General features: G+C 55.0%; 8 protein-coding genes across 8 annotated transcripts in view; 4 read left to right on the top strand and 4 right to left on the bottom strand.

The window, feature by feature from the left end:
• Nucleotides 1–778: 778 nt before the first annotated feature.
• On the top strand, nucleotides 779–2299 carry W97_05047 (uncharacterized protein; the record flags this gene model as incomplete). The annotated part of the gene is made up of 1 exon (XM_007782935.1): nucleotides 779–2299. The coding sequence occupies one exon, from the start codon at nucleotides 779–781 to the stop codon at nucleotides 2297–2299; it is 1521 nt and encodes a 506-aa protein (XP_007781125.1).
• A 3097-nt stretch (nucleotides 2300–5396) lies between these two features.
• W97_05046 (uncharacterized protein) lies at nucleotides 5397–8494 on the top strand (the record flags this gene model as incomplete). The annotated part of the gene is made up of 4 exons (XM_007782934.1): nucleotides 5397–5528; nucleotides 5580–6219; nucleotides 6274–6895; nucleotides 6955–8494. The coding sequence occupies 4 exons, from the start codon at nucleotides 5397–5399 to the stop codon at nucleotides 8492–8494; spliced, it is 2934 nt and encodes a 977-aa protein (XP_007781124.1).
• An 811-nt stretch (nucleotides 8495–9305) lies between these two features.
• Nucleotides 9306–13857, bottom strand: W97_05045 (uncharacterized protein; the record flags this gene model as incomplete). Its single annotated transcript, XM_007782933.1, has 5 exons — nucleotides 9306–9530; nucleotides 9590–11103; nucleotides 11289–11723; nucleotides 11784–13555; nucleotides 13607–13857. The coding sequence occupies 5 exons, from the start codon at nucleotides 13855–13857 to the stop codon at nucleotides 9306–9308; spliced, it is 4197 nt and encodes a 1398-aa protein (XP_007781123.1).
• Nucleotides 13858–14965: 1108 nt separating this feature from the next.
• Nucleotides 14966–16255, bottom strand: W97_05044 (uncharacterized protein; the record flags this gene model as incomplete). Its single annotated transcript, XM_007782932.1, has 1 exon — nucleotides 14966–16255. One exon carries the CDS (start codon nucleotides 16253–16255, stop codon nucleotides 14966–14968), a length of 1290 nt encoding a protein of 429 aa, XP_007781122.1.
• Nucleotides 16256–17314: 1059 nt separating this feature from the next.
• Nucleotides 17315–17975, bottom strand: W97_05043 (uncharacterized protein; the record flags this gene model as incomplete). The annotated part of the gene is made up of 3 exons (XM_007782931.1): nucleotides 17315–17450; nucleotides 17555–17868; nucleotides 17946–17975. The coding sequence occupies 3 exons, from the start codon at nucleotides 17973–17975 to the stop codon at nucleotides 17315–17317; spliced, it is 480 nt and encodes a 159-aa protein (XP_007781121.1).
• Nucleotides 17976–18978: 1003 nt separating this feature from the next.
• W97_05042 (uncharacterized protein) lies at nucleotides 18979–19583 on the top strand (the record flags this gene model as incomplete). Its single annotated transcript, XM_007782930.1, has 4 exons — nucleotides 18979–19026; nucleotides 19110–19202; nucleotides 19271–19501; nucleotides 19563–19583. The coding sequence occupies 4 exons, from the start codon at nucleotides 18979–18981 to the stop codon at nucleotides 19581–19583; spliced, it is 393 nt and encodes a 130-aa protein (XP_007781120.1).
• Nucleotides 19584–20039: 456 nt separating this feature from the next.
• Nucleotides 20040–21351, bottom strand: W97_05041 (uncharacterized protein; the record flags this gene model as incomplete). Its single annotated transcript, XM_007782929.1, has 3 exons — nucleotides 20040–20501; nucleotides 20558–20904; nucleotides 21270–21351. The coding sequence occupies 3 exons, from the start codon at nucleotides 21349–21351 to the stop codon at nucleotides 20040–20042; spliced, it is 891 nt and encodes a 296-aa protein (XP_007781119.1).
• Nucleotides 21352–22345: 994 nt separating this feature from the next.
• W97_05040 (uncharacterized protein) overlaps nucleotides 22346–25250 on the top strand; it is a gene marked incomplete at both ends in the record, with an annotated part of 3738 nt that continues 833 nt past the window's right edge. The window contains 5 exons of the mRNA XM_007782928.1: nucleotides 22346–22506; nucleotides 22560–22796; nucleotides 22850–23436; nucleotides 23498–24121; nucleotides 24197–25231. Of these exons, the coding sequence (XP_007781118.1) occupies nucleotides 22346–22506; nucleotides 22560–22796; nucleotides 22850–23436; nucleotides 23498–24121; nucleotides 24197–25231 (2644 nt within the window). The remainder of the gene's footprint in view (nucleotides 22507–22559; nucleotides 22797–22849; nucleotides 23437–23497; nucleotides 24122–24196; nucleotides 25232–25250) is intronic.

Here is a 25250-nt window from a genome sequence, read left to right as displayed (position 1 = left end):
TCAAGCAGTCATTCAAGACGTCACTGCAGCATGTACACAGATTGGCCATGAGAAAGAGGTATTTGTCTTTGTTCTTCAAGTTACAGCTTCTGTTTGTAACTTCAATCCCCTGTCTTATTCTACCTGTATGTAGTAAGAGCCTTAGGCCAGCATCTCCACAGCACCAGCCCCAGCCCGGAGACTCCGGAAGCTCCCTTTGTAGTCAAGAGACCTCCCACCGTCTACAATATGTTCCGGGAAGCTTCCTGTTTCTCCTGTCGGTTCGGTCACGTGACCTTGGACATGGCAGTAAGTTCAGTGTCCGCGTACTCCCAGCGCTTCTGCGGCACAACCCCAAGACTAGCGGTCAATAGCAGATTGGAGAAGACCCTTCCGCCTCGCATAATGCAGAGCTTTCCCGGCTTCTACCATCATTCGCGAATAATGCGTAAGCTGAAAAGGTTCGTCTGGTGTATTACAATGCTATTGTAAAAAGAAGTTTCTTTGTCCGTTTCAATAACGGCTTTTTGGTGTATAGCGCTACTGTACAGAGGAGACAATGCATTATAAGGGTGAAATTACAGCAGGAGCAGTTGTGAAAGCACCCAGAAGCAGGAGAGAGCTGCAGTTAAAAGGCACGCATGTCCAGCAATAGTTTCGATTCCTCAGAACAGTCCCATCGGCAGCCTCAACCACGTACGAAGTCCACCTTTTGCAGAGTCCCAACGCGTCTAAACCGTGCACCAACATAACAACACACAAACACACAAACCCAAAACACCGCACAGGAAAAGACGCAATGGGAAGCAGCAACGGTAGATCACCAACACCACCACAGGACTTCAGTGGTTGGCCTGCTCCGGCCATCCTGGGAGCGAACGACGACTTGATGGATGTCGACATGGCATCGCCCCTTAACTCACCGATCGTCCAGCCCACGTACGAACAAGTACTCGCAGCTACGGCTGGACGGTCGGTACAGGTAAGTACCAACCAGGACGACGGTGCTTCGGCGTTCGTCCATGCAGGTTCAGCAGACCTTACCCTAGAGGTCGCTTCACAGGACGAAGGTGTCCCGCCATCCCGCTGGGCAGGTTCCCAGTTCCAGGATGGTGAGGCACTGATTGTTTCTGAGGGGATGGAAGTGTTCCAGCCCGGAGCACAGGAGACTCCAATCGTCGTTGACAGCCCAGAGGTGAGCTACGCTTCACACTTCTTTTCGCCCGATCCGAACTTCGGGAACATCGGATATCCTCAAGCAGGATACTCCGAGTACGCTGATACCAGGCCCCCGCCCATCTGGGGTCGCACGACCCCTAGGCAGGTGAGTCCCGATGTAGGTAACCCCGATGCAACAAAAGTTCCTTTGTCATTAATCCTTAACTCTTCACCAGAGCAAGACACCGCCCAACAGCAGGTTACCGCCCCCAAGCAACTCATCCATCACACCATCCATCGAACACCAGGTGGATGGCTGCTCCAAGAGCCGGTTCAGCTCCCCCTGAACCAGGCCATCTATGTGTCATCCGACTCCGAGTCAGACAACGACTCCGAGGAAGACCAGGGGGAAGACGCGGAACAGGAGGACGCGGGGACGCAGGATCCTCCGTCTCCGCCAGCGAACTCCAGCGCGTCGTCCACAGACGAGGACACCGAAATGGAGGTCGATGGCCTGGACGTTATCCAGGCCTATTTTGACAACGGAACTGACCTCGCACCTTCCTCGCCAGAATTCGGCCCGCTCAGTTTCAGCACGGAGTTCGTAGACCACGACTCCGATGACGAGATGGAGGACGTGCCCCGCGACTCTGACGGCAACGGACTCACAGAGTGGGGCCCCGCGGACTGGATGAACACCGCGGAGAACTTCGAGCACACGGAGGGAGACTCGATGTACGACGGTCCTCCCGATCTGGCATGGATGAATGTCGTCCTTCCCGGCGAGCAGACCCACGGCGCGGAGTATGAGTCGGACAGCAGCGAGCTGACGGAGGTGGATGACGAGACACTTCGTTTCATGTGTCCCGTCAAGACTGACGCTCAGGATGCCCGCTCTGAGGACCCGAACGACGAGGAGCCTGAAGAGTCGGATGCGGACTCGGACGCGGACGCGGACGCAGAAGGCGTCGACGACGACGAGGTAATGCCCGTCGATAAGATTCTTGAGGAAGACGAAGAAGGGTATCTTCTGCAGTGGCCGGCCGACCCAGAGACCGGCAAGAAACCCAAGCCGACTTGGGAACCACACAACCACGCCACCGCTGCGCTGGTTGCGGAATGGGAGGAGAAGAAGAGGAACCGGGGACGGTACACTGAGTAGGTAAGTCTCCCTTCTCCTTTGGTCCTGCTGGATTTGCCAATTGCTTGAGATGATTTGGTCAGGGCGTTGGGAATAGAAGGTCGGCGTTTGGGATTGGGTGGACTTATGTAATGCGGTGGCAGATGATGCAGAAAAGGTAGAAAATGTAGAAAAATGTTGGGTGGTTCTCTGAACTATACTTCTGATTGCAGATGTGATATATGGAATGAAACCGTGACAGGAAAATGGAAATCATACTGACTGCCCAGGGGAAGAGCAGCCACCAGAGCGACTTTAAAGGTTGATCTACTCGCTGCACCACGGAAGTAGACAAAGAATGGGTTTGAGTCAGATGTCTCGAGAAGCTCGCAGCGGACACGCGGCGCTGAGACCGACACTGGGACTACCAAGTCTTACCCAAACATGTCTGCATCATTTGTTCCCTATCTTTCCAAAGGCAGCAGATACGAGGTGATGTTTTGAAGGTCGGCAATCGGGATATGAACCAGGTCACGTGATTCATCTCACATCCACGCAACCACCAAATACTGGCGAGCCGCTAGGGGGTGGGAGCGTAGAAACCCAGGCAAGAACAGATCAAGCGGACCATCGTAGCTGTTCGCTGAAGTCTCCCATTCAATGTGAACTGTGCAGTTGCTGTCACGTGATCGGACTTGCAAACACGCCTAGCGGCTCATCTTCAACATGAAAGAGAACTTGTGCGATATGCAACACGAGCCAGCTCCGTGTCTTCGGTCCCGCACATCAGCCCCATCTACCGCTGCTGCGGCGCATCCGTCGCCCTCCCCTCCCTCCCTACCTCGCCCCAGCTCCCCCCTCCCCTCCTCTCCGCCTCCAACCCTTCCAGCTCCTCCATTGCCTTCCTCTCCTCCTCAACCCACTAGTTTCCCATCTCCCACACAACTGCCTACCCTTCTTCCAACACTGCACCCACCTTCTCCCACCGCCCCTGCCGCCAACCGCCTCGATGATCCCCCTCAGCGACCCCAGCGTTTTCGGGTTATACCGTCCCATCAGCCCCGCGAGGTGTGCATGCAGCACCCTGAGAAGCTCCTCCGCTTTCGCGAACCTTGCCGCGCTTGTTCAGGATATGCGCCAGGTTTTTCAGCATCGCGTAGGAGGTTCCGAGCCGTAGGCCGCATGGTGATGGGAGAGGAGGGTGCGGTATGTGGCTTCTGCGGCTGTGAGATCGTTGAGGTCGGTCTGCACTGTGGCGAGGGTATGGAGGACACCGAGGGTGTCGGGGTGGGTGGGGTCGAGGATGGTAAGGTTTGTGGTGTGAAGGATTTGGAGGAAGGACTAGGTTGCGGCGGCGGGTGAGAGAGCGGGGTGCGCTGCCAGGTGGGTAGAAAGGGCGGTAAGATTGGAAAGGGGGAGGCGCTGGTTTAGGGCCATGAGGAGGTCGGGGCCGAGGAGGTCGTTGAGGTGGGACTCGAGTTCGGCGACCGGTTGGGGGCTGGATCCTGGAGTTGCCCATAGGGGGCTGGATGGAGTGATGAACTGTGGGTGTGCTAGATGTTGGCTACGAAGAGCAGCATCTATATGTTGAACTATCAGTCGAGGTCGAACCATTCTAACTAGTTGCTGGTTCTTTCCGCCTAGCTGAGTTCCATCTGAGTGTCTAGCTACCTAGGTAGCAAGGTTGCAACGGGGCATTCGGTCAAACGAACCCCGATGGGTTTTCTCCGCCGGCGCCCCAAGATATGCTGTTCGTGGAGCACTTAGTCAAGATATTCTTGCGGTATGTTCGAGAATAATGCTATGCGGTGCGCCTCTGGGCAGTAGAAGGAAGCTCAAAAGAGCAGATCCAGCCCATGCCAAGAGTCTGTGGTGCACGTGACCTATACAGGCAAGTATCAACTTTCTTGGCCGTAGCAGCAGCATATCCGTCGATTTCCTGTCAGTTTATAAAGATACAAGAGTTCGGAAAGTTATTGAATCTTGACTTTCTTTGGCATATAGGGTTTTTAGGGACAATATGGGAAGATCTTAAGCATCACGTGAGTTATTTGTTCTTTTCTTCGAGCGGGTGCTTTGGGGGCTCTCCCTATTCATATGATATGTTATCCGGTCCAGCAATCAGACAGAAGTGGAGACCCCAATGAAAAGATCTACGTTTTAAGCAGTGTTCGAGCACTCACTGGTTCGGATACGTTGAAGTCGATAGGCTTCAGGAGTGTATCCGCGGGTAGCATGCCACCATTCCAGCGTCTCGAGTTACGCCTCGACAGCTCTTACAAGGCACACAGAGAAGATTTTGGATGTAAAGCCAGTCGAGTTGCACAAGGCAGATTTGGGATGACTTGTAAACGAATGCAGACAGAATGTCCTCAATCAAGAGCAAGAGCTGGAGCATGTCGGAAGCATGGAGCCTTTGTCACGCAACACAGCCTTCAACACTGCCGCAGTCTACTCTTCACTCCGACTCGGCAAGGCCCACTCTGGTGTCTCTGATTGGGCATGCAACCGCCAAAGAACCTTGCTGCATTGCAGGTGAGGGGGCGGTGCATCCGCCAGACAAGGCTGAAAGACAGCCTCGTAGGCAGACAACTTACCGTCAGCAATGCCACTTCTGAGTTCTGACTTCTGACTTCACATTCAAATTGGCCCTCTCCGGCACAAACCGCTGTTGCTGTCGCCAACCATGATCCGCAAACTAGACGAAACGAAGCAGAACGCTAAGCGCCGGAAACTAAACCGGGACGCTGGAGGAGTGCCAACAGCTCAGCAAACGGGACCTATTCCACAACCGCTTGCACCGTCGAACGTGCCAACCCCATCGTCCACGAACCAGTTACAGTCTCAAAGCAATGCTTCAGGACTACCTATACGCATCACAGTGCCAGGGCTTTCGTCGGGCACCTCAACCACTCTCCCAACCACCGCAACCGCAAGTTCTGCTCCGCCAGATCTTTGGGTAAAAGCGCTGCAAACACTATCAACCAAGGAGCAAGCAGCAATTCTAAACCTGATACCTCCGCCATCCAATCCTACACAGCCCCCATCAACCGTTGTTGGCGAATTGTGTGCTCTTGCCGAGAAGAAACGAGCCGAGTGCGAAAACCGAGGCTGGAAATTCGAATACAAAGGACAGCAGATGATACTGCGGGATTTAGCGAACAAAGTGATCAACTGGCTCGACAAGTTCAAAGCGGCGGGAGATATCGTTGTAAACTACGATCCTAGCCATCTTGCACTGCCGTGGGCGGGGGTCAGATTCATACTTCAGGTACGGCTTGAATGTTAGACAGGTTAGGTTGAGAAGCTGACGCCTGCACAGGCAGCTGTGGCAGACAGCCAGCAAATGGGAAACCTACTTGTTGGCATGGAAAAGGTGACATGTCTGATGAGCCGCGGTACGATCTACGAAAACTTTTACCTCCATATGAAACACGGCACGAACCCGAATCAAGCTGTCAATAATCTGCAAGACGCGCTGGTAAAGCTGTATGCGAAGGTGTTGCAGTTTCTGGCAGGTGCAAACCGGCTATACAACAAGAACACAGCTTCCAGAGCCATTCATGCAATCTTAAATCCCGACGAGGTTCACGGCTTCATCAAGGACTGTCAGCCACTGGAGGACCGGGTAAATATCGAAGCAAGCAATTGCGAGCACATGTATACCCACGAGGCTCTCTCGGAGTTGGGAAAACAGATGAAACAACTACGCCAATTGCTCGATGACATAAACAAGCCGATCGTGCGTATTGATCCTAGGATCGCAGCGTTGTGGGATAGATCGAACGCGGATGAGCACTCTCAAATTCTTCTTTGGACCTCCGATATTCCGTACGAGGGGAATCATAAGACGGCGAAAGAGGGGCGCGCCAAAGATACGGGGCAATGGCTGCTGACGCACGCGAAATATTCTCGGTGGAGGAACTCAAGTGCTTCCATGATACTCTGGCTTCATGGTATCCGTAAGTAGTTGCTCTTCGACTTAATCCGAGAGGTTACTAAGCTAAGTTTCGCAGCTGGAGCTGGCAAGACGAAGCTCGCCTCGACAGTCGTTGATGATATGCTTAGTACACTCACTGGGCAGCAAAATGATGAAGCATTGGCTTACTTCTACTGCGACCGCAACCAGGCGAGCCGTCAAGAGCCTGTATCCGTAATGCGCAGTTTCGTGAGGCAACTTTCAACAGCTCGAACCGGTGACGCTATGCATCCTCTCCTTGTCCAGCGCTACCAGCAAAAGAGGCAGATAGGTTTCGCCTCTGGGCCACTGGACGCAAACGAGTGCGAGGATCTTCTGCTTAAATACGTCAATGACTACCCACACACGACTCTGATCCTAGATGCTCTGGATGAGTGCGATCATCGGACACGGAAGCATCTTATTGTCGCGCTCGACCGGATCGTTGGCAGCTCGTCAAAGCCGATCAAGGTTTTCATTTCCAGCCGGCCGGACTTGGACATTAGAGAGCGGTTTGAAACGGGCCCAAATGTGGGCATCCAGGCTACGGACAACCAGAACGACATAGCAAGGTTTGTAGATGCACGACTGGATGAAGACGACAAAAGTCGACGCAAGAAGTTTACGATCAAACTCAAAGAGGATATCCGCGACACACTTCTGGAGAAAAGTCAAGGCATGTAAGTATATCTCGTAGTGCTTCACCACACCAAACGGGGTTTGACTGAGACCACCTCAGGTTTCAGTGGGCGTCCTTGCAGATAACACAAATTCTGGAGCTGAGCCGTGAAAAGGACATCCGATGTCGCCTTGGCAGACTCCCGGAAGGCTTGACGAAAGCATACGACGAGATATGGGAAATGATGAAGAAGAAACCTGGAAGCTCCTTTGAGATCGCCGAGCGAGCATTCAAGTGGGTTATGTGCTCACGTACGCCTTTGTCACCGGACCTGTTAGTCGCTGCTGTCTGTCAAGATCCCGAAACAGAGAACATGGACCAGGTAGATGTCGACATCGACTACGTGCTTGCTGCCTGTAGTAATCTCCTAGTAATCGATCCTCAGCTGTCGGTGTGCCGCTTCTCGCATTTGTCGGTCCAGGAATATATCGAGAATCACCGGTTGAAGCCTATTCAGGCCGAAGACGTTGTTGCAAGAGTTTGTCTTAGATTGCTTTGCGACGATAGCATCAACAAGTCTGGCATCAAGCCCGCCGACTGGTCTTATCAAGAGTCCGCCCACTGGTCTTATCAAAAGTTCGGCCAGTACAAGATCTACAAAGAGCACCAAGACGACAACATCGAGAAAGGGGTGGAAAAGCTACTCAACTATGCAAGACTTTACTGGCCAAATCATGTTCAAGATTGTGAACAAGCTGAAGACATAGAAATGCTGAGCGCAGTCCTGATGAATTTCCTCGGATCTATGAACGAAAGCGGTGCTGCCTATAGAGCATGGCATACGGCCTTGCTTGGTACGCATCAGGAAGAAGTAGAGAGATGTCTAGGATGGGAAGTAGTTTCGAAGCTGAGCCCGCCGTCCTCAGCCGCGTTTGCAATATGCTACTTCGGTCTCTACAGAGTGCTGTCGGCATGGTGGGACGTAGGCCTGATTGATAGCAATCAGTGCAACCTCGAAGCCGAGTCTCTGCTAGCTCTAAGCGCTGCAAATGGCTTTCTGCCCATCTGTCGGAGATTGATTGAACTCGGAGCAAACGTCAACTCTGGGAATGAGGATAATTTGACCGTGCTGCATAATGCTTCGTATTCGGGTCAAGAGGAGATCGTCGAGCTATTACTCGACCACGGCGCTAACGTTAACGCTCAGAGTGAAGATCATACCACCGCGCTGTATAACGCTTCATTAACCGGCCACGGGAAGGTCATCGAGCTATTACTCTACTACGATGCCGACGTTAACGCTCAAACTGAACGTCATACCACCGCGCTGCGTAACGCTTCACTTAAAGGCCATGAGAAGATCGCCGAGCTGTTACTCGACCACGGCGCCGACGTCAACCATCAGAGTACATATACTCATAACACCGCGCTGCATATTGCTTCATTGGAAGGCCACAAGAAGATCGTCGAGCTGCTACTCAAGAAGGGTGCTAATGTTCACGCGCGAGACTGGTTGCATCGTACCGCACTGCACGAGGCTTCGGAGAGAGGCCACACGGAGATTAGAAGGCTGCTCCTGGATTGGGGCGCCGAGGAGGTGATAGAGGAGAGCTCGTCGTCTGACTATTCAGATCTCAGCATGGATGATGACGCTGATTGATAAACGGCGACCACGTCGTATACTCTTTCCAACTCTGGGCTTAAAGGTCCTCGTAACTCATTGATGGATGTTCTTCAACCTTCTATACCGGTGTATCCCGGCAATGATTTCCGGCGCCATCGAACTCCGCGCTACTTAAGCTCGGTATCCTTTATCATGGTATCCCAACAAGTCTGGCTCTGAGAGAATCATCGAACCCAGCACCGCGGACCGGATCCAACGGATAGCCGACTTCGGAAGTTCCATGGCTATACTCCACGATGCCCGCTTCCGACATAGATAGCACAACAAGCACTCCACGAAGATTTCTCCAGCTGATGGTGACGAGATCTATCCAGGCCTGTGGTATCCCCGCAACGCCTGCCAGATGACTAGATAGAGCCTGCAAATCCAGTCATCGAGCTCACGATGCCGAATCCCCAGGGGCAAATGCAGTAGCAAGATAGTATGAAGTATTGGCGCTTCTCACCTTTACCATAGGAATCCGCACCATCCATCCCCTCAGCCCTCTCACGCCCTCTCCCACCGTGTCTCAATTCCCCTCCCCATAGTATCCCATCTCCCCATGCAGTAGCATACACCACAGCATCATCACGAGTTCACACCACATTCACGCACGCAGCAGGACACAGAGAAATCAGCAGAATTATTACCCCATCTCCCCCCAGCGGGAGGAACACCTCCCGCGCGCCACGCGCGCCTACCACAAAGCCATGTATCCTACAACCGCCCGCCACGCGGGCCCCCACCCCTATCTCACCCCACCCTACCCCCACCAAGCACCACGCCATCCCACCCCGCTCCACCCCCCCTAAGCCCGCCTGAACGCCGCAAGGCGCCCCGCGAGCTTCACCCCCAAGCCCGCGAGGCGCCGGCCGGCCTCCGCCTGCGCCGCCGCCGCCGCCACCCTGGAAGCACGGCGCTCGGCCTCGTGCTCGGTGTGCACGGCAGCGACGACGGCGCCACCAGCGCGAGCGTAGTCGGAGACGTGGTCGTTGACTGCGCCCGCCGTCGCCGAGGCGTGGGAGATGAGGCGCTGGTGGAATTGCGGGTTAGCTGGGGACTGCGAAAGGGTGAGCAGGGGATACGGCTTACGTGGCTGATCGCCGTGAGCTGCTCCAGGATGGCGACCTGGTGCGCCTGCAGCGAGCTGTCCCACGCCATGCTCTCAGCCTGGGCGGTCGAGGAGACTGCGGTCGTGGACGACGAGGTCGTGGAGCTGCCCTGTGATTCTCCTACAGCACCCTCGAGCGTCGCATCGCCAGCCGTCTCATGCTCCTCCGGTGCGTTGCTAGGTGGGGCGGGATAGAAGCAGGCCGGCGCGGAGGCGGATTCGAAGCGCGGGTTGGGGTTGTAGGCCATCTCTTGCTGCATCGTCTGGTGCACACCAGTCTTCTCCCTTATGAGCCTGACAAAGGAGGTTTCGCCTCCAGGCATACCATCACGTCCTAATCCCATGCTCGGGCCCCTGAAGGGATCACTTTCCCTGCGTTCTGCGCTGCGCCTAGCGACCGTCTCGACTTCGTACTCGCTCGCATAGCCCGAGATGGCGCGACTCTCTGCCTGCGGGGGTTGGGGGAGAGGCTTGGTGTTGCTGGACATGACGTGCGGGAATGGCTCCATGTTGATATTCATGTTCAAGCTCGTGGTTCTGGTAAGAGTTGCGTCCATAGCAGAGTTGGCGGTTGTAGTGAGAGCCGGGATGTCCGGGTTGCGTACGCGTAGAGCAGTCCTATAGTCCTGCTCATCCACTTCACTGCCATCACAAGCGACGTAAGGCTTGAAGGGAGACGACACGCTGCCATGGATGTGTGCCGGCGACGGGGAGGTAAGGTGAGGATAGCCATGATCCTCATACACCGAGAAGGTAGCGCCCTCATGAAGATCGGTGCCACCGCCAACGCCCTCCATGGTCTCGACAAAGGCGTCAAGTACGCCGGTTGGCGTGTTGTTCGCCGTGCGAATCAGCGGGATGGGGCTGCCGTTGCGGTCGACCTTGTGGGCTGAGCCGCTACGAGGGGCAGGCGTGTCCCAGCGAAGCCTGTTCGCAGCTGTGATGGTGTTGTCGAGCACAGACGTGTCCATGTCGTAGACGACGTCCTCGGGCGTGTGAGGGGAGATGCGAACTTTCTTCGAGTCGCGATGGGCAGTCTGGGGTGTCGACGCGGTGCGCTGAGTGGTATCACGCTTGCGTACTGTTGCCAAAGATTGGATGGCCTGGTTGACGCCTGAAAGATCCTCAGCGGATGTGTGCGTGTTCAATGCCGTGACGTTGAAGATCCTAGTAGCAGTAGTTGGGGCGGAGCGAGTGGTGGAAGAATTAAGGCGACTCTTGAATGCTTGCGAGAGACCTGGATCGATAGCAAACGAGATGGTGGGCTGTTTGGTGGTCGACAAATCGATCAAAGCTGCGTTGGTGCGAGGAGCGGTGACGTTGACCATCCTCGCGACAGCAACTTGATCTTCGTGAGCGTCAGAATGCTCATCAAGACTGCTGCTGAGAGACTTCGAGATATTGTCATCTGCCGACGACACATTCATGCCGGGGATATTCTTCGAGGGATGGAAGATCGCAGCTCCAGGATTGAGCATCTTGGTGTTGACCGTTTCTGTGACAGCAGTGTGATCAGCGTGAGCTTCAGAAACCGCCATGAAAGCGCCGCTGAGTGCCTCCGAAATGTTACGATTGACGATAATAAATTAATGGTCTTTCTAGCGCTTGAGAGTTCGGTGACAGTTGCTTCAGTTCCAAGAATCGTTGCATTGACTACTTCATTGGCTGGAAGTTGCTTACTGTGAGCTTCAGACATCCCACCAACCGCGCCGCCAAAGGACTTCGAGACGTTGTCTTCAACCTCAGACGGATTGATGCTGCGATGAGCAGTTGGAAGATCGATGATCGCCGGTGTAGCACTTGCGGCCGTGATGTTGACCGTTTCAGCAGTCATGGTCGGATCTTCGTGAGGTTTAGCAGTACGATGAAGCATGCTTCCAAATGCCTCTTGAAGATCCTCCCCAACCTCCATGAGATCTGAGGTAACTCTCGGATCAGCCATTCTTGCTGGAGCTGTAGAGCTTGTCGTATGCAATGTGTTCGTTGATTTCGGGTTTTCGCTGACAGGATGTTGTGATGCAGTTTTATCGTCCCGTCGGGCGAGCATTCGTTGTTGCGAAGGCGAAGGAGTCTCATTGGTGAACGGGCCATCCACGTGATCCTCCATCTCTATATCTGAAATAACGGGAACATCATCAGCAAAATGAGCATCATTAGTCTGAGGACGATTCATACCTGGATGAGCATCTACAGCTCCACCGTCCACCCTTCCGTCCCTCTTTACAACCGGCGAGCTACTTCTAACAGCACTCAAACCGGCACCCTGGTTCCGCGGTCCACGGCGGTCGAACGCAATGATCGACTCCTTGCGAGCACGAGCGGTGTCAATCAGCGGATTGCCAGACGCACTTCTCGTAACCCTCCTCGCAGGATCGGGTGCTGACTCAGGAAGGCGAAGCTGATGAGGTTGAACAGTTTGTGGAACGGCGGCCGGTGGCTGCTTGTCCTCCTCTAGATCAGACAGGTCTGTGAACTCGTCGTCTACAGGCGGATCGGAGTGGATGTTGATCGCGTTGTCTAGGGATTCGCCAGCATCGGCAGGCGTCTCAGCAGCGCTGTTGGGTGTTGGACCAGCAGTCTCAGCTGCAGCTGGGACGGCAGGCGCACTCAATCCACCGCCTGGTTCTTCGTCGGCCGGCAGCGCCAGCACCTCTTCTTCGAACGCTTCGTAGGTCTCGTGGGGAGAATCGGAAGGGTGCGTATAGGGTTTCGCGGATCGATGCCTTCGTGCTTCGACTGTCATATCGGGCGCCGCCGCCGACCTGATGACACGCTTCATCGAAGACGCAACAGGAGCCGGGGCCGCTTGGGGGCTCTTGTAATCTACATCCATCACGTCTTCCGCGTCAGACTCGACGGCCGGCTTCTTCGACTTTGTAGCAGCTCGCACAGTCTGCTTGCGTGACCGTCTGGAGGATGCAGAGGACGATGACTTGGGCTTCGGCTTGGACTTGGGCTTCGCAATACCTTTCTTGGTAGCACTTTTGCTGACAGGCTTCTTTTTTGTTGCAGGGCTCGTTGGCATGTCGTACACATTAATTTCTTCGGAGGGACCATCTGATGCACCCGCAGCTCTTTTCGAGACCTTGGGCCGCTTCGCTGCTGGAAGTGTAGCAGGTGCATCAACACGAGCTCGTTTGGTGCTTGGAGTGGCAATCATTTTGACATCTGCGGCTCGGCGGGATCTCGCTTCCTTGAGCGCCGTCATGGCTGCACCTGGACGTGGTGCTGGTGCCTCTGAATGGACCCTTCCGGTGCTAGGGGTGGCAGCTGCTGTACGGCTTGCGGCTGAACGAGATGGCGTTACCCTGGGTGCCGTAGCCTTCTCGGCCGGAACGGTCGGCGACAGCACCAAGTTCATTCTGTCCGAGGAAGGTTCGTATGCTTCGACGTGCGCCTCCGCAGGCTCCGGACTGAGCCGGTGAAGAGATTGCACAGGATGAGCTTCGACAGGTACAGAATCCGGCACGATCTGAGACACAAGCTCGGCAGCCTGTTCTTCAGAACTTGGAGCAGCAGGCCGCTTGCTCACATCCAGCGTCTGAATAGTCGAGACCTTCTGGCTAGCCGGCATCCGCTGGCACTCGATCGCAGCGACAGCCTGCGCAGCGACGTCGGCATCGCGCATCGCTATCGCGAGCTCGTTCGCCCGTTCTTCGGCGGCGTTAAGCAGGTACGACCACGGCTCCCTGGACAGCCCGAGCACAAGCTCATTCTGAGCAAGGTCGGTCGCGTGGCCTGAGTCGGTGTTGATCTGGGTCCTGCGGATGATGATACTCGTCACGTGCTCGAGGGGTATGTCGATGAACTGGGCGAGGCGGGTAGGAGACTCCGGCACGATGAGGGTGATGCCGCGATCGACGATGAGTAGTATTGGGCCGTTGTCGTTACTGTAAGCAAGATCCTCTGCAGTCCGGATGCCCATGGCGTAGAAGAGCTCGGAGGCGCTGTAAGCGGTGAGCGAACGCGTCAACTTCCTGGGATGGCACGTTGCTTACCTGCTAGACTTGTGTTCAGTCATTTCGTGAAGGTCGCCGACGAAGTCCTGAAAGTTCTCCGTCCACTCAGGGCCAGAATGCGTGGGGAATGTCGCGGACGAGTCCCCTGCTGGCCAGCGATGTGACCAGAAGCTGGCGACGGCAACGCCTGCGAGGGCCATGGTGCGGATGATCTTGCCAGCTACGAGTCGAAGGTCTTCTCTCTCCTCTTCCACAATCTTGCCGATTGCCTCACCGTATATCGCAGACATGCGACGGACATCGTCGCCCCTTAACAGAGGAACACATCTTTCCAGTAACAAGCCCACCCAGCGGCGCATAGCCTGTGGCTTGTCCGGAGAGACAAAGTAGTCTACAAGCCTTCTTGCGATAGTACTGCACACTGCCTGTCGTACCTGGGCGTCCGTCCCCTTGATCAATGACTTCAACAAGTTGTAGACGCCGCGACATGACTCCTGGTCAGATTTTGCGAGCAGAGACTCTAGCTCACGAACATAGCGAGCGACAGCCGGCTCTGAATCCATATCCACAGCGCCGACCGAGGTATCGAACAGCTATAGTGATCGGTGAAAGGGGGACGTAGGGTGAAGTGCAGTCGGGTAATGCGCGGTCACGAAAGTTACACGCGGCACGTGAGAGGACCCCTGTTCGAGTCCCTGAAGTTGAGAACAACGAGGAATCTCGGCTCAGACATCTGCCTGATGACTCCAGCGGAAGCTTTCGGAATGCTTTCGTCCGGAAAGCTGAGTGCGAAGTTGGCATGAAGAAGTGATGAAAAGCAGGGGCGAGGCACGTGATGTACTCAAGAGTAGAATCCTTGGAGGACATGCCGGCGGACTGCAATTTTACAGCGGGCGGGGAGATACCCTTTGAAGAAGACTGAGTTGCCTGAAACAGTGGTGTAAGTAGTCGAGTAGCCTTGTTGTTACGAGTGACTGCGCGTAGGTCGTTCGTCCGCTGAATGCGTTCCGGAAAGAACCACGGGCTGGGAAACAGAGCACCACTGTATCAGAAACAAACGATGTCGCGCGCGGTCTACCTTAGTGACGATTGAAATCATGTAGTTGACGCTTCCGTGAAAGGCGATGATTGTGACTGCGACAGCGACGATAAATATAGACTATGGGTTACAGGCGCCTACGCCATACAGGAGGCAGATTTGGTGAACAGAAACAGGAAGGCCTGTGTGCTGATAGATAAGTTAGGTATTCGTGTGTCAAGAAGCTTCATAAATGTTCATAAAGCGGTAGCGGTCATGGCCTTACCTCACTCAACGCACTCAACGCCGCCGCCATTTCGCTGAAATGCAATTGACACGTACACCGCTCACACGCAGTGCACACCGCTCAAGCTCGCCCATCAGCACTTCTCAACTGCACTCTCCCCCTTCCGCCACCGCTTCGAACCTCTCCTACGCTCGGCACAACGCTTACACCCCTGCCTCCCATCCCCATCATCCCCGTCATCCCCATCCCCATCCCCCTCAACAGTCCTCTCCCCATCCCCAAACAAGCTCCTAAAAAACCCATCATAACTCGCCCAAACCCCCCTAAAAACCGCCCCCGTCAGCGCCCTCAACCACCCCGGACTCCTTCCCTGCTCGTCCTGCCACACCTTCTGCAGCCCAAAGACAAACATCACGAACGGCATCCACAGCGTCAGAAACACGTACGCGCCGAGGCGCTGCTTGTTCGAGGTTATCGTGTAGGGCTGCAGTGTTGAGAGCCAGGTCTGGTACTCGAGGGGGAGGTCGTGCTCGCGCGCGCCGTCGGTTATGAGTTTTAGGTATCGCGCTGAGGGCTGTGCGTATGAGGGATCGGGGCGCCGTACGCCGCCGCCTTCTTCGGGCGCGCCGTCGGGCAGGCGGGGCGCGAAGAGGGTGTGCGCGACGAAGGACGGTGAGGTTGGGATGTCAGGGACAGGGGCGTCTAGGTCAGGGGCTCCGGACGTGAGAGTAGGCAAAGGGTGGCACGGTATCAGGATGTCCGTGTAAGAAGAGCCTCCGCCTTCGGTCGCGATGATGTGGGTATAGTCCTCCGGGGTCACTTCGTAGACTATGCCAATGAGGCCTTTCGTCCAGGCGTCTTTGTTGTAGGGAGGTTTTCGCCTCACTGCGTCTGCGGCGGCAGCCTCAGCCGTTTTGGACGTCCCGCGGTCTAGGCCTGTATCCTTGGTACTGCTGACCTCGCCGCCTCGTACCAGCGGCGTCTTCTCGCTGGGATCCGTCTCGCTATTGCCCACGTCCTCCGCTGATGGTTGTGCAGGATCCCGCCGTCCACTATTAGCAAAACACGGCTCCGCGTACGGCAGCCCGGGCAGATCGAACGTCAGTCGCAACCCCGGGACCTGCACATTGATAGCGCTGAGCGGCCGTATACCCCGTCGCCCCTGAAACGTCTCATGGCAGAGATTCGAGCCGTAGGCGAGGTAGAGGACTGTCCCACGCTGTTGTTCCGGGAGAGCGGCGCGGGCGGGGTGGAGGCATGGTGGGGGAGGTGCGCGAGGGCGTTTGGAGGTGGTGGTAGGAATGATGGAGGAGCCTAAGGGACGCAAGGAGGGTGCGGAGGATGGGAGGTCGGAAAGGAGGCTCTCGCGGAGGCGGGTTGACGAGGCGGACGCGAGGTCCTCGGCGGTGGTGGTGGTAGGCATGTTGGGTTGAGACATCAAAATCTAACTGCCAGCCTCTGGGACGGGCAGCTGTACAGCTATACGCGAGGGTAAGGAGAGCTCTCTATATATCTATGGTATCGTACAAAGAAAGAAGGTGGTGATTACCTGATGTTCGGAGCTTCGGGGATGCTTGGTAATGTCGGGGCTTTTCAAATCCGACCCCAGCCCTGCCAAGACTCGGGAGAACGCGACTCGCCCCCGAGCAGCTCTAGGCGAAGCGTTTTATTTCTCTTTTCTTTCGATGACTCTGTTGCTAAATGGAAGTGATCTGAGCGCGAGATGCGTGTATATGTACGAGTATATAGGTTCACTTCACACCAGCTTCATGAAATACCACACCAATTCCAACCCTTGTTTGCGTTTAAGTATCACCATCACCATCCCTGCAGCAAATCTATGTGTACCATGCCACGCTAGGCAACAGCGCACTAGCAACTCCTGGCCCCATTACGCCAGAGCTCGAGTACAAAGTAAGCAAGAACGGCGAAAGCCAGCCGCGTTGAGCCACACCCACGCCACCAGCCGTTTGTGCATCAGCTACGTTTCCTCACTTCTGTCCCTGCAGAGAATTTCACACATCATCACCACAGCTCCGCATGGCTTCGTCCGTACTGACTAACCTTCTTGGCGCGTAATTCCGGTCGTCGGCTAAGACTCCCGAAGTGGTGGTGTACTGTTGCTCACCGACGGACTACGGAACGGGCTGCGGCTTGGTCTTACGGTCGGATTGAGCCAGTCAGTATGGTATCCAGAAGCGAGCCAGGGCTGGACAAGCAGAGAATTCGGACGTGAGACGTCATAGAAGGAAGATGAGTGTACAGTTTACGGCATGATGCAGAAGCGGACAGGAAATTCAAGACGCGTCGAGGACGGACTCATGCAGAGCCTCCAAGACACAACGCAATAAACGGTCTCAAACGGGATGTGCTTCCAGCGCATCTGCTCCACACACACCGCACAAGGTCATCCCGAAGAGCGCAGGAACAGCGGGAGAAGAATGGGAGAAAAGCGGTAGCAAAGCGAGAACGAAAAGCAAACTCACGACCCTCCGCCCAGCTGCTGCTGTCTCTTCTCATTCAGTAACCGGAGCATCTCCTTGCGGCCTTTGGTAGCGTCGAGTTCTCTGCCGGCCATGGACATGGTGACCTTTTCGCGGTTGCCGGCTTGGAGGAGGCTGTAGATCAAAGCAAAGGGTCAGTTTCTAGAACTGGGATTGGAACTGCGGTAGGTGAGAGGAGTGACCAACCACCCATCTTCGAGATGGGAAGCACAACTCACCGCTTCAACAGCAAATGCTGCATAAGCAAACACACAATAACCCCACAATCCTCCCCATTCATTTGCTGCGGCACATCCTGCATCTCGCAGAACTTAAGCTCCTTCCCGAGCATCTGCTCCACCTTGCGCGTCACGACTCTCGCAGGCTCCTCGTTCGAGTGACTCATCGAGTCGTAGTGGAAGGCGACGCCGTCGATCAGTGAGATGAGCAGGAGCGTCCAATGGCAGCCACCGTCAGCGATGGCGGGGTTGGAGGCGCCGTCGGTGATCGGGAGGAAGATATGGGTTGTGCCCTCGGGGATGGCGAACTCTTTCTGCGCGTCACGAGTCAGTGGTAGAATGGAGCAATGTTGACGGGGCTGGCTGGGCGGAGTGGATGCCTGAATCCTACCTTCAGCTCTTCTACGGGCTCCTTCGACATTAGGATGTACCCTGATATGCTCGGCGCTTTGAGTTCGATCTTGGCTTCTGGGTAGCGGGAGAGCTTTTCCTGCGTGAGGTAGCTCCAGCGAGTGTCAGCTTAACAATAAACTTGAAGCAGAGCATCATGCTTCGAGCATGGGAGAAAGTCGGGGACGGAAGGGAATGGCATACGATGCCCAGAATGCGATAGCCTTGGCACTCGCTCACGGTCAGCCGCAAGCTCAAAATCGTGGCCGGGAGTGGACTTCAGACATCGTCGGTCAACCAGCCTTGCTTGATGCTGTCGACGTCTTCTTGCCGTACTGGCGCGCACTGCATGAGTACGTGTCCGGCTGAGGGAGTTTGTGCTGCGGAGGAGTCTCACACGTTACGTCGGGATCTGTGCAGATATAAGTATGGCTACAATAATCCTCTCCAAGATAATGACCCACTACGTACATTCGAGGTACTTGTCTCCCGGCTTCAATGAGCTCTACATGCACCACATCAGTCCCTGAATTTTTTCTGCATATCTTCTTGACAGCGGAATAACGGGTATGGCGCTTGAGGGAATGACAACGAAACCAAAGCGCACTTGGAATGTCGAGAAAGGAGATGCGTGCGAAAGACTATGGTGCTGGATACGGCTTCCGACAGCTCGGGAGCAGACATACCCGTCGCCCATGCAGCAGATCCGAGGCCTGGTCCTTCATGGCATGAAGTGACGGCATCTTCGCTCAAGGCTTCGGCGCTCAACAAACAACTCCGCCGGGATTACAAGAGAGGCAAGACAGATTACTCGAACAGGAATCTACCGTATAGCAAGGAGCGGTAATCCTGGAAACCTCACAGCCAGCGGAATCGCAACCGCGGCTACGTCACGAGCGCGTCTGGGCGCGGATCAATTCGCCCGCCGAAGCTCCGGCGCAGCTGCCGACAGCAACATCGCGGCTCTCCGCTGAGCTCGAAGACGACAGCACTACTCAAGCCCTTCCCTCTAGACAAACACAACAATCGCCGCAATGGGTGTCCCTTTCGAGGCATTGTTGCCCTACGCCATCATGCTCGGCGTGAGTCGTCCCGCGCCTACCACACAGCTCCTACGTCCCTGCACAACCGCGGCGAGGATACAAGCTCACAACACGCAATGTAGATGTTCGGCTTCACGGGCGCGGCATTGAGCAAGATTCGACACATGCAGAATGGCGGGAAGAGGGCTAGACACTCGATCGATCAGTGGGATAGGGTATGCCGCACCTCCAGCCCCGTTTACTCGGCGCACGGGTTTTGAGACGGTAGCTGACAGCGTTGTAGCAAAGTACGGCTCTTCCACTCCCTTCGCTGCTTCCTGCGCAGCGCTTTCATCTCACCACCGCCTTCCCTCTGCGCAGCCCACCACACAAATACCGAGCGCAGCCCCGCTCGACGGACACAACGCTGACAAACACAGTGATGGACCGCGACCGCCGTCTAACAGGCTTTCTCCGCGGGCAGACAGACAGAGTAGACGCGCCACCGGGCTTCGAGCTGAACAATCCCTGGAGAGTAAGCTTGACCTGCAGACACGGCACGATGATCCGAGGGGACGGGGCTGACGGGGTGGCAGGTCGAGACGCGGATTCTGTAGGGTGTGGGGCGCTCAATACTAAGAGTTGCATGGCTTTGGTCTTGCACATTGTTGTTGAGTTTAGGGCGCCATGTGTTTTGTGTGAGATCTATGATCCGGCCATTTGCTACGTCACGTGACTTGCACAGAACAGCCCGTTCGGGGAGCTGCCGCCACCTCCCCTAGTCTGTTGCAGAGCTGTGAGAAGTAAGTCTTTCAGAGGTAATCATCGACATGACAAACATCTTAGCTTTTGAGTGCCGGTCACTGTTTTTCCCCAAATTCATCAATGAAACAGTCATGAAGTTTCCTGTATGTGGTGCGGATCAATGCTCAGCTGCTCGTTTAGCCCACGTTCTGATGCGGTAATCTTCTCCCTTCTCCAAAATGCTTCTCCCTTTTCCACTCCAAAATCCAAAGTCACGTGAGCTTCCAAATACAGATTTCCCAGCCGCTGCCCCCTTGGTCTAGGTATCCTCAATACAACATCCCGCACGCATACCCTCCATGCCACCGAAATCGATCCTGATCGGGTGATGCGGGGGCTTGGTGTTGGTGGGCGCGTATCCCGAACTCCTGCGTCATAGATGCTTCAGTACTGGTGACCGGAGAAGAAGGCGGAGGGTCAGATGACGGAGGCTGGAGGCTGCTAAAATCGACGTTGATGAGGTGCGGCGGGCCCGGGTTCCTATTCGCGGCCGCGATTCCGCCGCTGTTGTCCATGGGGGTTGGAGTGCTGGCTCCGGAGTTAAGGGGGCCGCTCTTAGCCCTGGAAGCTGGTGGCGTGATTTCTACGCCGTGGAAGTCGATGTCGATTAGGTGAGGCCGCCCTGGGTTCCGTGTCTTGGTGGTTCTGGGGCCGGGTGAGGGGGTGGAGGCATTGAGCCTGGGCCTGAGATTGAGCGGAGAGGAAGCGAATGAGCCTGCGGCGGGGTGAGGCTGCGGTTTGTTAGGCTTGGGGACGGCAGGAAAAAAATGGAGAAGGGAAGGCGTACTACCGCACTCTCGGCGGGAGGTCGGAGAGAAACTTGGGCATCGCTGTACGTTGAAGCATGTACGGCTTCAGATGGTAACAGAGGCTCTGATGTCCGATGTGTACTTAGCCCCGAGCTTCCTGGAGAACCCCCTTGCTGCTCAAGGCCGCGGTCCGGTTGATCTTTAGTCAAGGACTCAATCAAAGCCTCCAGCTCCGTAACTCGCTGCCGGAGGTTCTTCCGCCGGTCCGGAATGAGGGCGGTCTCGGCATGCTCTTGATTGATGCAGCGTGCGCCGTGGGCGGAGCATTGGGTGCAGACGGAAGGCTGGGCGGTAGGGAAGACGCAGCGGATCTTGCGGCGGCGGCCTGAGGGGATATGTCAGGGGGGGTGGTTGGTATGGGAGGCTTCGGGATGAAAAGATGATTCTACTGAGTACGTGACGGCAGTGACGGACTTGGAGATTGTATTTCGTTAACGGATGAAATTTGAGGTACGATGATGCTGCATTAAAGTCCTGCCGTTTCCTCCTTGACAGGTGAAATGAACCAAGTAAGACCATCTCAGCTTAGCCATGCGATCAAGGCTACACAGCGTCGCGATTCAGAAGCCTGTACGCTCCGAAGAATACTCTGCGTCACGTGATTTTCCATACCAGAGCAATCCTCCTCCAATGCAAAGTCCGTGTACGCCGCAATCTGGTGGCATTACAGAGTAAACAAGTCACACATACACTCAAAGCAGCTCCGGGTCCCTTTCCGCATTCTCTTCCGAGTGCCCAGCGCAGGCGCCTCCCAGGATATTTCGTGGGGCATGTCGCGGGGTTGGAGGCCGTAACGGTGGTTCAGCAGTTGAGAGCAGAACAAAGGGTATGGAAAGCGAGAGAAGTTCAATGGAGGAGAGTGAGTGGTAAGATTGCTACTAAGTTTCCAGTTGAGAGAGGTACCGTATTCAGGATATCGCGCTGGTGATCGAGGTAAGCTTGTACCCCTGTATGGTCGGGCTAATTATTCCTCCGTCGGTTCGTCCGAGTAGCGGAGCGGAGGAATAGCAGTAGTATCTAAGTATCATCACCTTCTCCATCTTCTTCACCCATTGAGCCAACTGGCTAAATGATTACTTCTTGTTGAGCGGATCAGCGGTTGGCAAAGTGTATTTTCGAATGGGTCGCTGATAAGATGTGATTAGATAAGGTGGTCACCGCATTCCTAATCTTGCATATTGCTGCAACACCAACCCCTCAGTGTATACGTCGCCCCACGGCGGGAAGCGACAACGTTACTATGATCGGCTGCTTCATGTATTAAACGTAAATATACAAATCGGCATAAATTTGTTCCTCTCCAATGAAACTTATTTAGGGGCTCTCGATGCTGGTTTGTCGAGCGTCCGGTCCCGAAGAAACGGCCGATTTTGGCCCCCAATGCTGACCGCGGAGCTGTACTCAGAGCATACAGTACGCGGGTTCGTCACTGCAAGAGATGAACAGTGATGGCTTTGGGAGAATTGGCTCCGAATCAAGGCGCAAACTTCATATTGACCTGTTCTAGGGCCTCCCTCTGCCAGCGCTCTATACCAGACGATTGGTTTTCCGCTCTCAAGGCTGAAGCATGTACCCCAAGCCACTGGCGATTATGGTTGGACAAAATCTCAGCCTCATGCAATGCAACCTCAGCACAGCCTTGCCCAAACTTCTCCGCAAGCTTCGCAAGGCTTTGCGACGGCCTTGTTTCTTCCACCTTCATGAACCTCTTCCTCATGCCAGCTCCGCCGTATCATATACTGTCAGGATAGCAGTCGCCGTCAGTCATGCCCAGCAAAGACCTCCGCCTTCTCGCCCTCGACGGCGGCGGCATCCGCGGCTTGTCGTCGCTCATGATCCTCGAGCAGCTTATGCAGACCATCGACCCGGACTCGCCGCCGAAGCCTTGCGAATATTTCGACATGATTGGGGGCACGAGCACCGGCGGGTGAGTTGATATCAGAATCGTACACAGCTAACGCTGACGGTATAATTGTTCAGGCTTATTGCGATCATGCTTGGCCGGCTGCGCATGGGCATCAACGAGTGCATCGACGCTTACCTTTCCCTGTCAGACAGGGTCTTTCGGAAGAAGAGGCACCGTGTAACAATGAAGGGCCAGATTCAAGGCAGATTTGATTCGGACGAGCTGGCGAGGGCCGTCAAAGAGATCGTTAAAAGGCAGGGCCTGCAGGAGGACGCGCTGTTGAAAGACGCGCCGGATGCAAGCTGTAAAGTGTAAGTTTCAACCCTGGCCACGCTTCGGGCTCGAGCTGACCGTGGGGACGTAGCTTTGTGTGCGCAACAAGCAAAGAGACCAGCGAGACTGTCTGCCTCACCAGCTACAAATCACCGCGTGGCGGGGACGATCTTCTGAATACCGCAAAGATATGGGAAGCCTGCCGCGCCACATCAGCTGCGTCCTCGTTCTTCGATCCCATCTCGATTGGGCGGTACGGCGAAGAATTCATCGACGGTGCTACAGGGGCCAACAACCCAGCTTTTGTACTTTGGAACCAAGCTCAGGACATCTGGGGACCTGAGCCGCTTGAGAGGAACACTAAATGTCTTGTGTCCATCGGCACCGGGATTCCGTCTCTGAAGCCCTTTCGGGACGACGTCTTCCATATCGGCGAGACGCTCATCGCGATTTCCACGGAGACGGAACAAACCGCAGAAAGGTTCCGCCGAGACAAGTCGCACCTGGATACCAATGGTCTGTATTACCGGTTCAACGTAGTTCGTGGGCTGGAAGACGTCGGTCTGGAAGAGTCAAAGAAGAGGAAAGAGATTGCTGCCGCCACTCGGCGCTATGTCACATCCCAAGACGTGTTCAAGCAAATGCAGACATGCGGAAACAACCTTTCGGGGAGAGAATGTTAGTCTCAAGATGCTCAGTTCAGGCGCAAGTTGTTGCTTGTAGCTAATTCCTTTTCAAGACTTCGGACACTATCAAACGCCCTTCAGCTTGCACGGTGTACCCATTGTGCACGAGTTTGTTGACCGACCGTCAGATATGGCTGAGATCGAGCGAGCTCTTCTGCCTGGGAGACATCATCGCCGAAAAAAGATCTTCATCGTCCATGGCCTTGGCGGTATGGGCAAGACGCAGCTCGCAGTGAAGTTTGCCAGAAAGCATCACCCGAGATTCAGCTCTGTGTTCTGGCTCGATGGACAAACTGAGAACAGTCTGAAGCAAAGTATTGCTAATTCTGCAAGCAGGGTTCCGGAAGGCCAGATAGCGGAGGCAAGTCGATCATACTCGACGAGCGGCGACGGCGATATTAACGCAGTTGTCAAAAACGTGTTGGGGTGGCTGACCAATCCGGACAACACTGAGTGGCTATTGATCTTCGACAATGTCGACCGAGACCATCAACAGCGCGATGCTGATCCTAATGCATACGATGTCACACACTACTTCCCTGGAGCCGATCATGGGTCAATTCTGGTCACAACCCGTCTTGCCTACCTGGAACAGCTTGGTGCATCGCGGGGGCTGAAAACCGTTGACGTGCATCAAGCACACGCCATATTCCAGAGTCGGTACGGAAGAAGTGTTGGTAAGGCCGCATACGTGCTCCATTCACCGAAGAGAATTGCGCGCACGCACCATGATACTGACGATCTCTCTACAGATCAGGCGAAGAGCGAAGAGCTGTTGAGCCTACTCGACGGCCTGCCGCTAGCACTTGCACAGGCCGCTTCGTACCTGCGAGAGACCGGTATTGACTTTGCAACATACATCAAGTTCTACAAGCAACAGTGGAAAGACCTCATGGAATCACGAGGCCATGCCGGTACGCCACTTCACGACTACCCCAACCGCAGCGTCTGGACCACGTGGACTATCTCCTTCAATTCAATCCGGACGAAAAATGAGGCCGCCGTAAACTTACTACTGCTTTGGGCTCACCTTGACAACAAAGATCTATGGCACGGTCTTTTTGCGGGTGCATGGCAGAGAATAACTGATTTCGCAGATGAAGATTCTGCAGAGTATGTGCCAAAATGGCTCCGATGCATGGCGAGCAACGAACTCAAATTCATCGAGTCTATCCAGCTATTGCGCAACTACTCCCTGATCGAGGACATGGAAGGCCTACCCAGCTATGCCACTCATCCTGTCGTCCATAGGTGGGCATTGTACTCGCAAGATGAAGACACACGAGTAATTCTAGCTCGACTGGCGGTGATCGTCGTAGGGTGGGCCCTGCCAAACACTGTCACCAAGGAGTACCCGGCTATGCAGCGTCGACTCTCCACTCACGCTCAGTGGTGCTTGCAATGGATTCCAATGAGCGTAACAAACAGAAGCGACCGGAGGGGCGATACGTGTAGCCTGATGAGAGTGGAAGTGAAGCATGCGGGATTGATATTGAATGCACTCAACGAACTTGGTATTCTTTCCTGGTATCAGGGCAAGCTGGTCGAGGGCGAAAACATTTTGCAATACGCATTACAAGAAAGCGAGCTAGCATTCTGCCCAGAGTATGAACTCACAATAAGGATAGTTGACACTCTGGGTATAGTCTATGCAGAACAGGGCAAACTAGCCGAGGCCGAATTAATGCATCAGCGCGCACTACAAGGAAGGGAGAAGGCTCTCGGTCCAGAGCATAGAGACACGCTTGGCACGGTTAGTAACCTGGGAGTGCTCTATAAGGATCAAGGTAAACTCGCTGAGGCCGA

This window comes from Coniosporium apollinis (genome assembly GCF_000281105.1).
Source record: "Coniosporium apollinis CBS 100218 chromosome Unknown supercont1.23, whole genome shotgun sequence".
Lineage (NCBI taxonomy): Eukaryota > Fungi > Ascomycota > Dothideomycetes > Coniosporium > Coniosporium apollinis.
This window is presented reverse-complemented; position numbering and strand designations above follow the sequence as displayed.